The sequence below is a fragment of the Leguminivora glycinivorella genome, chromosome 23, assembly GCF_023078275.1.
Source record: "Leguminivora glycinivorella isolate SPB_JAAS2020 chromosome 23, LegGlyc_1.1, whole genome shotgun sequence".
NCBI classification, from domain to species: Eukaryota; Metazoa; Arthropoda; class Insecta; order Lepidoptera; family Tortricidae; genus Leguminivora; species Leguminivora glycinivorella.
In genome coordinates this window covers 4795889-4809911 of record NC_062993.1, presented here as the reverse complement: position 1 = coordinate 4809911, position 14023 = coordinate 4795889, and the positions used below count along the sequence as shown (strand labels likewise).

The following is a 14023-nucleotide window of genomic DNA, read 5'->3' as shown; positions in this document are numbered from 1 at the left end:
GTGTAAGGTGTCCCCAATATTTATTTATTTATTTATTTGATGTTCACGAAATGTCGCCGCCTTTTTAAATGCCTACAAAATTCTTACAAATAAACGAGCCGCACGTGCGCGGCGACCGGCTATAGGGTTGCCTATGGATTAAAACGAATTAATACTTAGATAAAATTTTATACTATTATATTCAAATCTTGGGTACTGTCTGTCTATAGATAGATAGATAGATAATCATTTATTCATCACACAAGGTAATAGGTACATTTAAAATATACATGGTGTACAAAATATCTATACTACTAACAAGTGTGACTAGTCTATATAAACAATATTTATATATTTTTGTTTAAGTTCCAACATTACAAGCCTTATTCGACTTTTCCGTGGGTGGGACTTAAGCAATAGTAGATCTGTGTAAGAATGTGTTATGGTATTCATTTTATTAGAAATCGCTTACGAACCTAGAAAAAAACCTCACGACATAAAGTAACAATAGAAACTGCGAACGTTCGTTCCGTAAGCACGCGCGCCACCCCTGAGTAGGCCGCGAACTCGCGGCCGCCAGCATGTACTTGTAGTGCGGCTATAGAATCGCGGAGTGAGCCGCCCCTGACTAAGTTTAGTTCACTCACTGAGACTAAGTACTCACTGGGCAAAAGCCTCCCCTCATTGTCCCTCATTCAATCCCATCACCCAGTATGTCCAACTATCAAACACACATTACTTTAGTATATTGTTATAGACAATAAACTCGTGAGACATATTAAAATAATGAATGAATCTACGGTTGTACTCATGTTATTATATTGCTACTGCTGTGACATGTTTGAGTGCAGAGTTTTGCTGCCGCGAGAACTCTTATATGCCTGAAGAGGGGCCTCTAAAATTGGCCCGAAACATGTTGTAGCACTAGCGATAAAATAATGAGAGTACAACTGTAGATTCATTAAGATATTGTATGAAATATTTAGGAAATGTATCATCATTATCAGCCTATCCTCGTCCACTGCTGGCTATGTCCAGGCTGCTGGCTATGGCCTCTTCTAATGCACGCCACTGCTCCCGATCTTCAGCTAATCTCATCCAGCCAGCACCAGCCAACTTGCGGATGTCGTCACTCCATCTTGTCACAGGGCGTCCTACACCACGTTTACCGAGTCGCGGTCTCCACTCAAGAACCTTTCGGCTCCACCGACCGTCTGTCCTGCGACTAACGTGACCAGCCCACTGCCACTTCAATTTGCTAATCCGGTGAGCTATGTCGGTAACTTTGGTTCTGTGACGGATCACATCATTTCTGATGTGATCCCTCAGAGATACCCCGAGCATAGCCCTCTCCATAGCTCGTTGAGCGACTTTGAATTTGTGGACCAATCCAGCCGTGAGTGCCCACTAGAGGTGTGCGCCGATGGCTAAATCGTCGGCGGCGGCGTCCGGGCCAAAAATGGCCGGCGGCGTCGGCGTAATCGGCGTGATCGGCGTAATGATTAAAAACATGTTATATTTTAAAAAAAACGGCACTTCTATGACCGGCATTACAAAGTACATATACTCGTATAAACTTTTTATCATGAGTCCTGTGACACAATTTAATGTTATAATGAAGATTTTAGCAATATTTATAGCAAATTATTTCGTTTTTGACTTGAAATTTGTCACTAAGTTGATATGAACTGTCGCCGCCTCCGGGCATTTTGCCGATTATTAAACGGCGTGACCTTGGTGGTTACTAAACTGCTCAAACTTGGTATTTGTATTTGCACTATTTGGATATATTTTTGGACTATTTTATTCAATATTTATTAAAATTTCTCAATAACCTTTACTATAAATAAAATATTTGTTATTCAGCAGTAAGAAAGATGAGGGACTTCAGTATAAAGTTCTTAATGGCATGCGAAAAACTGATGCCCGCATACGGGGAGATTTGTGTGCGATTTTGTTCTGGCTTACGTCTTGACTATAACCAAATGGTTACAGCGCCTACGAAAATACCAGATCTGGAGAGCCAAGACTCTCCAGTTGGATCTTCAGCTATTTTTCCATCTGGATGAGTACCATGTATTATTCAAGATCTCAGCCATCTCAGGGCTCCTCGAAAAATACCTATGTGCCCATCACGTCGGCAAACTGCTTATAGCCACTGTGTGTAGAACTATAGTTTGGATGGTGGATGGTTTTTTTGCGTCCTAGGTGCTCATAGAGGTATACTACTCAGTTTGGCTTCACTTTGCGCGATCTTAATTTCGTTGCTGATCTGGTTTTGCACGAATTGAAGTTTTTCATTATAATTCTGTGTGGTTACAACTACCGGCAAGTACCAACCTCCATTTAATGGTAGATATCCTGTTTTTTTATGTGCCTAATATGTGGCCCACTGCTGGGGAAAGGCCTGTCCTTTTTAGGGTTCCGTAGTCAACTAGGAACCCTTATAGTTTCGCCATGTCTGTCTGTCCGTCCGTCCGTCCGTCCGTCCGCGGATAATCTCAGTAACCGTAAGCACTAGAAAGCTGAAATTTGGTACCAATATGTATATCAATCACGCCAACAAAGTGCAAAAATAAAAAATGGAAAAAAATGTTTTATTAGGGTACCCCCCCTACATGTAAAGTGGGAGCTGATATTTTTTTTCATTCTAACCCCAACGTGTGATATATTGTTGGATAGGTATTTAAAAATGAATAAGGGTTTCCTAAGATCGTTTTTTGATAATATGAATAGTTTCGGAAATAATCGCTTCTAAAGGAAAAAAAAGTGCGTCCCCCTCTAACTTTTGAACCCTATGTTCAAAAAATATGAAAAAAATCACAATAGTAGAAATTTATAAAAACTTTCTAGGAAAATTATTTTGAACTTGATAGGTTCAGTAGTTTTTGAGAAAAATGCGGAAAACTACGGAACCCTACACTGAGCGTGGCCTGACACGCTCTTGGCCGGTTTTTATCCTTATATACTCATTACAGTTTGCTGTCCGCTCCCGCCAGTCATTATAAAAATGCATCGAGGTCGTCCTTTTATCTCTTTTTTTGTCTTTCCCGGCCGGCCTGGCTGCGGTAGCATGGTAAACATTCGTTGGTACTTTGGACTACCGATCCGGGTATCTATCGCATTAACACATGTAAAATTAATCAGTGCACGACGCAAAAACCAAAACCAGTTTTCTGGATCAACTATCTGCATCCAACTTAAATTTGTATGCCGAGAGCTATATGCTGGATATCCGTTTCCATAGTTGTGTGTAAAGCTCTTTTTTTTGTCGACAGTCATCAATTGACCGGGCACAATGGAATTCCTGTGGTTGTGCTTATGATGTGTGTTCCTCCGGTTATTACTGGGGACTATTTTGGGCCTTTCCGCGTCACGCCGACCAGCAGTGATCGTGACAGCTCTTTGTGATTAAATAACCTTCTCATGCCCGTTGAATACAGGAAGTTCAAGATTTTTTGGACTGTGAGGTCTTGAAACTCATTGGGTTGCAGTGCTCCACCAATGTTAAGGCCTCTTTACCAGCTTCTAAAGGTCGTCATAAAGAAAGAGTGCCTTACAGAGTCATAGTAATTTAGAAAATAAATTATTTAATGGAAGCCAACAATGACAAAAAATATTTGTGCTATCAACGGATAATTATTAGGGTAATCAGTGTTTTTTCCTATCCCGTGTTCATTTACATGTGTTATTTAACTCCCTGTTTATATCAAAGTATACGTATGATTTTTATATAAGGATCACTTTAGTACTTGTACAAGTAGGTACAAATTAAATTAGAGTTTTGAACTGTCATATAAAAGAAAATTCCAAATTCAAAATCGGAAAACAATGACCTGGGACTTAATTCAAGGTCACGACAAATTCACGCCGGAAACACGCCGCCACCGCCGATTTTTGGCAAACGCCGTTGCTGATCAATTTTTAATCGGCACACACGTCTACAGAATGAATAACACAGAACAAGGCAAAAATTAGGAATTATTTTCACGTCGATCTCACGCCGATTTCACGCCGGTGAAATGATCGGCGGCGTCGGCGTGGCAAAAATGACCGGCGGCGTACGCCACGCCGGTCGGCGCACACCTCTAGTGCCCACGTCTCGGCACCGTAGGTCATTACAGGTAGGACACACTGGTCGAAGACCTTCGACTTGAGACATTGTGTAGAATGTATAGAATACTTAAAAAACTTGAAATATTTAGAATACTTAAGTGTATGCGTGGAATATCACTGACAGTGATACATCTTATAATAATAGTATAACAATGTTTGATGGAGATCTAAATATTATTGTAATAATTACTCTTCATTTGCATACCTACTGTATTTTTTTTTGCATGTATCTTAGCCATTTTTGATACACAACAATTAGCAATATATTAGAAGAGTTCTGTATAAATTTATCAGGTTGTAATAGTTATTTGTTCAATATTTATGATTCAAAATAATTATTCTATATAAAATCTGCAATCCCGCAATCAATCCTGCAATCAAGTCAAATCTTTGCACTCTTATGGATAGAATGCAATTTTGCTATCTGTTTTTAAAGAACATAGTAAGATTTTAGCAGTTTGTGTGGTGAAAACAATATTACATGGTGGAATGAATCCTTTGCTATATTCAAACTGGTATAAGTTGATTACTATAATCCTTTAATTGATACTGGTTATTAGATAAACATGTTTTTCACAACAACATTTATTTTAATACCATGTATTATACCAGTCAGGTATACAATCTAGACATTTCTAGACTAACCTCTATTTATCCATCAGGACACAAATATGCAAATTTCTATCCTACATTCACACTGGGTATTCAATTGGACCAGTCATGACATCATTTTGGCTTCACAATAGTCTGTTTACCGCTAATCAGTGACCGAAATCAACTGAAAATCGCGATCGACACCCAAAACCAACAGGACATTCAAGTTTATGTACTGAGGAAAACATCAAAGAAATAATACGTCACTAAAGAACTGCGTCGATTGATTCGCGGCCTTCACAAGCTCAAAGGAAGGCGAGAAGCCAAAGAACATAATTGGATAATCCCTCATTGGCTTTCTATTGTAAATCTACATGTTTTGACCGACCACTGGTACACCAAAATGGGTCATCGAACTACAGTCCCGTTGCATTTCACATTGCCAAAACACTTGTGCTACTTACTTGATTTTCCCTCCGCAGTACTGGCATTCTGGACCTTGCCAGCCCTCTTTACACACACAGGTTTCATTTTTACAGTCTCCATTTATGCAGTTATGGTTACTACACCTAGCGAGAGCATCATTGCAAAACAATAACACTATGAGCACTGAACACAGGAATGGCGAGAACCATGAGAATTTTCGTCTGTATTTAGATTTGAACAGGAATAAGAACATTTGTAGCGACTCTACCATTTTGATGTAAGCATTTTCAACGAGTTTTGTTAGCGCGGACGTAAAGCGGGTCCTATGTCGTGTAGTTTTCGTACGGTACTAAGTATGGGGTTGTCATGTGCAAATTTAGTTTACCCCAACAACGTTGCTGTCATTTAACTGTCAGTTTGCTGTCACATTCCCAAATAAAAAAAAATCTAAATATAAAATGAATGAAACATTAACATTAAAATGCATAAACAATATCTTAAACTACCATGTTTCAGTATGAAGCACCTAATTCGTTAAGTTTATTTATGCCGAATTGTTTTATTTTACATTGATATCGACAATCAAATTTGAAATTGAAAAAGCATTAGGAACAAAATTCTTAGACGTTTTTTCTGCAATTTTGTAAATGATAAATGAAACAATTCTTATTAAAGTAATAATTGCAAATAATGCATCATACTTTTTCCCTACCTTTAGAAAGTTTTCTATAATGGCAATACTAAAGTTGACATTTCAGTGATGCCAATTTATAGCTGTATTTTTCTAATTAAAATCAACTTAACGATTTAATATTAAAATCAACGTGAAATAAACGATGGCGTTAAATAATTAAATTCTGGTAATCCTATAATAAATGCTGGCAATGTATGTAATTTAATAAATATGCAAGTGCGCCCTGCGCCAGTATACTAATTGGTAAGTGTAACCCACGCTCAACAGATGGCGCCTTACGTAGCATCTGTTCAAAATAAGTTTTGGGATGGGATGTTACCTTAGATGTCACTAGCAGTCTGATTATAACACAGAATCACAGGATTATAACGTATATTTTTTATCAAATAAGTATAAATAATTTTTAAGAAAATAGAAACCGCCTTCCTTTGGGGTATTGGTGATAAACACTTTCAAATGTTGGATTATGTTATCAATTCGTCTGTATATTTTTTAATGTTTGTTATTCGATATCTCCGTCATTTCTGAACCAATTTTGAAATTTGGATGATTCTGAAGTACTTACAGATGATAATGATTATCAAAACGGAACTCTAACCAGGGGCGGCTCACTCTTCATCAGCAGTTCCACTGCACCAAATGTCACTGTTCTGGACGTAAGTGCATGCTGTTCTTATAAAAATACCAAAGTCACTATAAGTGTGCCGTTCAGATTTGAGGAGTTCTGTTCTGACCATCATCAGCAGTTCCACTGCACCAAATGTCACTGTTCTGGACGTAAGTGTAAGCTGTTCTTATAAAAATACCAAAGTCACTATAAGTGTGCCGTTCAGATTTGAGGAGTTCCATTCTGACCATCATCAGGAGTTCCACTGCACCAAATGTCACTGTTCCGTACGTAAATAAATGCATGCTGTTCCTTTAAAAACACAAATATCACCATATGTATGCCTTTCAGATTTGAAGAGTTTCCTCGATTTCTCCAGGATCCCATCATCAGAACTGGGTTCTGAGAAAAATGGGACCAATCTGTATGCATATACATTCAATCAAAAAAAAATTTTTCAAAATCGGTCTAGTAACTACGGAGATATCGAGGAACAAACATTAAAAAAATTAAAAAAATAAAAATACACACGAATTGAGAACCGCTTCCTTTGAGATTTCGAAGGCGGTTAAAAATATAGACAACTCCTAGTAAGTTTTGTTTTGCTTGGGGACGTGTCGTGGTTGCTATGACGGTTACTTAAATTTTAAAAATTGGTTGATTAAATAATTATTTGGGACCCGCCACCAAGAAATTGGAATAGGCACAAAAAGTATAAGTCTAATAAGTAGTTCTTAAAGCTCGGAACACACTACGCGGACGTCCGTCGTAAATCGACCGCGGACGGGAATCTGGACAATGAAATTACACATAACCGTGCAAACTATCGGTCGACGGACGTGGACGTGGCCTTGAGCGCATGGACGTCCGTTCGAAATCTGGGCTCGCTGGATGTTTTGTTCCGGTGTTCCGTGCACACTGTTCGGTCGCGGTCGCGGTCGTTTTACGACGGACGTCCGCGTAGTATGTTCCTAGCTTAATTATTTCTGCTATGACCATACTTTGCTTAGACTTGACAGCAAAAAGCTTGTACAGTAGGTACATAAAGTACCTAGGAGCAAGTTAGCAGCAAAACATTATCGTGGGCCGCCTCTATTTAATAATTATCCATACTAATATTATAAATAGAAAAGTGTGTGTGTCTGTTTGTTTGTCCGTAATGTCCGTCATTCACGGCAAAACGGAGCGACGAATTGTCGTGATTTGATTTTTTAAGTGGAGACAGTTGATGGGATGGAGAGTGACATAGGCTACTTTTTGTCTCTTTCTAACGCGAGCTAAGGCGCGGGCAAAAGCTAGTTATTTATAAGTAGACTGACCCTTAGTGTATTATTATTATTCTTTGCCAACTCCGCCTTGTAATATTCCCCAGCAAAAAGACAATGTTTTCAGTAAAATAACTGTCTTTTGATTGCAAGAGCTTTTTCTGCACTACTTTTTGCGTTAATGATTTTTCGCTTCGCCCAGCAACAACAAAATCTTTAGGAAGTTACTTAACTACAATTAAAAAAATGAATGGTGAAGGAAAATAAAGGGATTTGATTTGATATTTTTTGTGGTAAGTAGTGAAATCTCTAGGAGGCAGTAGCTTTATCTTTGTTGTGATGAAATTGAACTTTTTTCCAATCACCATTTTGTAAAGGGGCCTTCTCTTCCCTGCTATCAGTGAGCAAAGTGGCACTTTTCCTTACTGCTATAAGGGAGCAAGAGACTCTTTCCTGTTCAAAAACACATTTGTACATTTATTATTTGTTTTTGCATTACTTTTTTTTTTGGGTTTAAATCTAGATACCTACTTACCTAGGCATTTAACCTTGTCACATTGTAACCATAGTACACCCAATAGAACCTAATTATTGTGTCACAAGGGAGTAAAATGACATGTTTACGGCGTGAACGTTTATTGAATCCTGTGTGCAGTGAGAGATTCAAATATTATTAACGCCCAAGGTTGAATAGTAGATTGTGTCAGAAGAGAATCAAATGATATAATAATAATAACAGCTAGAGCGTTATTGAATCATGAGCGTAGTGGGGAATTCAAGGTGTTACCTACCTACCATGTGATGTGACACGTAGGTACTGCTCGCTAAAAGTAAAACTCATGTTAGTGGCACATTTTTTAACTGCTAAAGCAGTGTTGCTAGAGTGAAAATATGTGACGTTTCCGTGACATCGATAGTCCTTAACGCGCGTTTCGCGTGCACCGTAGAAAAACACCACCAAAGCTTAGGAAATTTATCTTAAACACTAATTCAGTCAAAAATACACTTATTCGCTCCGTGTACGAAGGTGCCAACGGAAAATTCCAATATTGCAAGATTTTCCACACACTTTTACACATTTAAATTTTCTATACCTATTTCTTGTGAAATTTCCAAAAATTTTTATTAACACAACACAACTTACACATCAGGTAGCTGAAGTATCCTTCGCATTATTTCAATTGTCGCGTTGGCGTAGAAACTCTAGGTCCATGAGGTCCAGCGCGAACTAGTTTTTTACAGAAATCGCGAAGCGTATGGTTGAGGTAACTGGTGAATAAAGAACTGGCGACTTCCTCGTACAACGTATCAGCATTGCGATACAGCCAGGAAATGTCACCGTATCCTTCGTACAATGCCTCAAGGGCCTATTTTAGACATTAGGCTTTTAAGTTTAGTCTTAGTTTCTTATACAATTATGTAAATATGTTCATGTAAATAAAGATTTTATTTATTGTCACGTTAATCCATAGTCTCCCCTGTAGCATTTGTGTGAATTGGCAGGAACAGCAGGCGCCACCTGGGGTGACATAATATCATTTTGTTTCCTTGTTAGAAAAAAATGGGTAAACTAAGGGTCGAAAAATATACCACACTAAAAACTCTTATTACCAGCTACCAATTGTATATTTATGAATTTACTTCAAAACACTATTTCTGCGAATTTGGTGGTTTACATTCAATCCAATAATTGTCTCCCTAAATACATGTCAAACTACAATACAACCCTACAAATCCAAAAGGGCCTATCTCTCTATGAAGTTACCAAGACTTAAGTCATTTTATTCTAAGAAAGTTGCACGTCTACCACATGTCCTAGAGACCGCATAACCTCAATACTGGTAACCCAGTGTCGAAAAACAAAAAACTGCTCGTCAACCAAATGTCCCAGTGCCTATTTGTGCGTGAAATACGGACGAGGCGGTAGTCAGACTGGGTTTGGAGACTTTGGAGTTAGGGTACGTGATTTTGAGTAAAAATTTAAATTATAAATTGGACCCAGTTTTGCGAGTTCATATATCTATGCGGCGGAAGAAAGGGGATGCCTTTGCCCAGCAGTGGGTGGGACACAATTATAGGCTAGAAAAAAAATGCGGCATAGCGGACCAAGCATTAATCAGCAGTGCCCACTGCACGGTGTACACATATTACGATAGCTCAGACGCTAACCTATGCAGTGGCTGCAATTTTTTGATATTTCCTTCTTAAAATAATGTTGCATTTATTTATTTAAACTTTATTGCACAAAAGACAAACTTAATGTACAAAAGGCGAACTTAATGCATTGTTCTTGTCGTAAGAATACCAAAGAGCGATAGGAGATAAATAGGTACATACATATGTACGATACGCTATGGCTATAGTGCAATCGTTGGCGCTTCATGACGGAACCAGAGGTGTCGGATCATTTATTATGCGCGTTGCCGATCGCTGTACCGTTATCTGATCACTCCTTTTTTGAAGTACCTATACTGTAGCCTCTATCCTTACTTGGTAGATATTCCACGAATCCGCACGAAGCGCTTTGCTTCTTCTTTTCTTATGCGCACTGCCAAGGAGTGGAATTCCTTGCCGGCGGCTATATTTTCGAGCTCATATAACCCGGCAACCTTCAAATCAAGAGTGAACAGGCATCTTCTGGGGGAGCTCACTCCATCGTAGGCCACGTCTTTGCCTTTGGCTAGTCTGTGGCTAAGAGCAAGCCCATTTATAATAATAATAAAAAAAAAAGATTTAGGAGGTCTTGTCGGTCATCCGTCACAGCAGTGTGTCCACCTATTAGCAGTTGGAATTGACAAGTAGCGTGACCGCAAATTGTAGGTTTCCGCGGCTCTTTCAACAGTTAGGCACAGTTCGATGAGATGCACAAATGGGTGCCAGCTGCTTCTGAATTGGTAGTCGTTTATAACAAGCAAATGGGTCAAAACTTTTAGTAGTCTTTGCGGAAAAAGAAGAGCCACAAAATATATAATTGTTTATGTCATTACTAGCTTATGCCCGCGGCTTCGCTCGCGTTAGAATGAGACAAAAAGTAGAGTCTATGTCACTCTCCATTCCTTCAACTGTCTCCATTTAAAAAATCACGTCTATTTGTCTCTCCGTTTTGACGTGAAAGACGGACAAACAAACAGCCACACACACTTTCCCATTTATAATATTAGTATGGAAGTATGGATTCCACGATCCTTCTCAAATAGACAGTGTATTAGCACAGAATATATAATAGTGTGACTTTGTTGCCGAACCCATAAGCCAAATGTTCCAGTTTTTGACTTACTTCTTAGCCGTATAATCCTAATCAGAGCTTCAATAACATTCATTTTTAAAAATGATCTTGTAATTACTTTTACTCAAGAGATGATACGATTCATACAATAACGAGGGCAACATTCGTTGAAAAACTTTATTATCAAGTTTTTAATTCCTGATTTCTCTCTCTATTCTATTTAAGCTACTAGATGGCAGGCTGTGCTACGCGAAATAGGGGCAGCATTGAATAAGTAGATGGCAGCACCTGTTTAGAATCGTTTATAGATGTCGCTTTCGATTCCGGTCACAAGATGGCAGAGTCTCTATTATGCACGTTTTTTATGAAAGTGCCACCTTAAAACGTTAGCGTATTTTTGGAAAGTAGACATTTCTGATGAGCTTGACCTTGCAAAGTCTGTAAAGAGTTAACTTCTTTCGATTCAGAAAATCTTTGAAAGCCATATTTACATCTGTCCCTTTTCTGTATTGGCAGTACCATTTGGTCCCAAGGTCGCGGTTTTAAAAAGAAAACTGGTTAAAAACAGCCAGTTCTCACAAACATAACTTTGCTGTACACCAAATTACACACACGAACTAATTGTACGAAGCCGTCCGTTATTCGAGGGCAAAGTTAAAATGGTATTTTGAAATGAACGAGGTTTGTATTTCGAACGCCTGAGTTCATTTTAAAGTACTGGCCAGTATATTGTGAACTTCAATATGAACACATTTTTGTAGCAAATTCATGTTCTAGATTTAAAATGGTTTTTGAAGGATAAATTAAAAGTCAATAAGAATATGGAGTCAGGTTTGAGGCTGTATTTTGGTTATGTTTGTTGCTATTTTTGTAAAGGGATAAAAGTAATGTAAGTTGCGGGTTCGTTGACTTCGTTGAACTGTTTTGTTTATCTGAAATGAGTTGAGGCATTTTTACTAAAAATAAGTACCGAACGTATTTATTTATGTATTCATTTCATGAATATTGTACTTACCTATATAATACCTTGCTTATACTTATACTTACCTTGCTTATTACTTAGATACCTCTCAGATACTATAAAGATCTGAAAGTAAAGAGCTGAGGAGGGGTCATTTAGTCGTTAATGCATTTTGTACCTGCCTACAAATATACCTACAAATTGTTATCGCATATTATCTCATTTCCATTAGGTAAATATTATTTACCTCCACCACTCTACTTAAATAAAATCATCCCAAAAAGGCTGGTTCCCAGAAATAAACCAATAAAGAATTGTATATAAAATCACTATCAAAATAACGAAACCCTATTGGTCGCCGAAAATCTACCTGGCATTCTAAACACCCATTGCCCAAATCTAAATTAAAAAAAAAACAACGCCAATGTTGCCAGAAAATGGCGCTAGCGTCGGCAGATACGTAACATTAGTGCGCGCAAAATGTAGTTCCATTTTTGGCCACGCGATCTGATAGCTTTGTGGTTCATACTTAGATGTTTTATTTGAAAATAAGACTTTAGCTTTACAAAAGTTAGGTCTAAGTTTGATTGAAAGGAGCATTCGTCGCCGGCGCACCACCGAGGGCCCGAAATCAACCGAAATCGACCGAAAATAGCCGAAGCAGCCGAAAGAGTAACCATGACCTTACCCGCGTGCTCTTGACTTGAGCGTAATGTGTATGTGTGTGTGAGCAATTCGGCCACTTTGAGTGCTCGTTTTCTTGTCGGCAAAGACTAGGTATGGTACTTACTCACGCAGATGTTTTATACATTTCAGGCTGGATTTGGCCATATTCGAAACTTAAAAAACGTCAAAATACGATCTCGACCCGCTATGAATCAGATATGTTAACTAGTATCATTTTTGTAAACCTAATTTTTGATTCACTATGAAAATATTTTACTAACATGTCAGGATTTTTGGTTCCTTGTCAGGATTATAGGGAACTCGGTTGAATGAGTCGATAATACATAGTTTATAAGTTTGTCTCTATTGGAGACAGGGTCACTTTGCAATAAAACAAAGAAGAATTCTATTGGGTTATATGTACCAAGTTTCAAGTTTAAATTTCCTTCCACTTTTCCACCTGGAGATCGTTAAGATCCACACCCACAGCGTCCTCTCATCTTTTCTCTTTACCGCTCGATTGCCTTCCATTCGCTCTAGGTGACCGAACCACCGAAGTCTCTGTACCTTTTGTCACACCAATAATATTTGCCAAAAATGTTGCAGGCCGTGCCGCTGGCGAATCGGCCTCCACACTCACCAAACTCTTTGTCGAAACAGCAATGTTTAAATCGTCTGCAATAGACACAAAGGTCTGTGATGATGATGAATGTTTGATTGGGCCACCAGTACTTAGTTGTTCTACTTCGATGTTTTCCCGGAGTTATCATCCCCGTGTGGTGACGGGTTAAGAATTTCACCACCCCCTGTCTTCCCGTGGGTGTCGTAGAAGTCGACTGTGGGATTTGGGTGAAATTGTGGCGTAGGCGAGAGGCTGGCAACCTGTCACTGCAATGTCACAATTTTCGTTTTCTTTCAACCCCTTAATTGCCAAGAGTGGCACTGAGACTTTAGTAGTTTCATGTGCTCTGCCTACCCCTTTATGGGATACAGGCGTGATTGTGATTGTGTTGTGTGTTATCAATGTTATCATCGGGTCTCAAAAAGCCTGTTATCAAAGGAGAATGGGCACTTTTGTATGGACAGCGTCCCATGGGTGTATACTCAATATACTCATGAAACATATCTTGTTTGAAAGCTCTTAATTGTAGTATTAATTCGTTGTATGGGATCAACCTCAGATAACTTGCAAAATCCAAGGGTGTCATACAACAAAATAATGCGATTAATAAGCCCTTTCAAACGAGCTATGTCCCACCTGTATACGCCCATGACACAAAATGTCCATTCTCCTTTTTAAAATTTGATTCTGCCTGTCGCGTCTGTAAACTTACTCCCCGCGCAATTGGGATACTTTTTGTCGACGGCACACACCCATGCGCAGCTGTGTGCGTGTATTTTTCGCGCTTTGGGCAATGCACTCCACTCCGGCGCACAATGCCACTGACCTTGGCCAATGCAGCTGCGTGCTTCGTAAAAACGAATTTGA

The 14023-nt window shown here is 38.8% G+C and overlaps 1 protein-coding gene across 1 annotated transcript in view; it reads right to left on the bottom strand.

Moving 5' to 3' along the window:
• The window catches only part of LOC125238465 (attractin-like protein 1), a 42096-nt gene extending 36656 nt beyond the window's left edge, over positions 1–5440 (bottom strand). Inside the window, exon 1 of the mRNA XM_048145823.1 lies at positions 5154–5440. Coding sequence (XP_048001780.1) covers positions 5154–5386 — 233 coding nt within the window. The 5' untranslated portion in view covers positions 5387–5440. The remainder of the gene's footprint in view (positions 1–5153) is intronic.
• Between the last annotated feature and the right edge of the window lie 8583 nt (positions 5441–14023).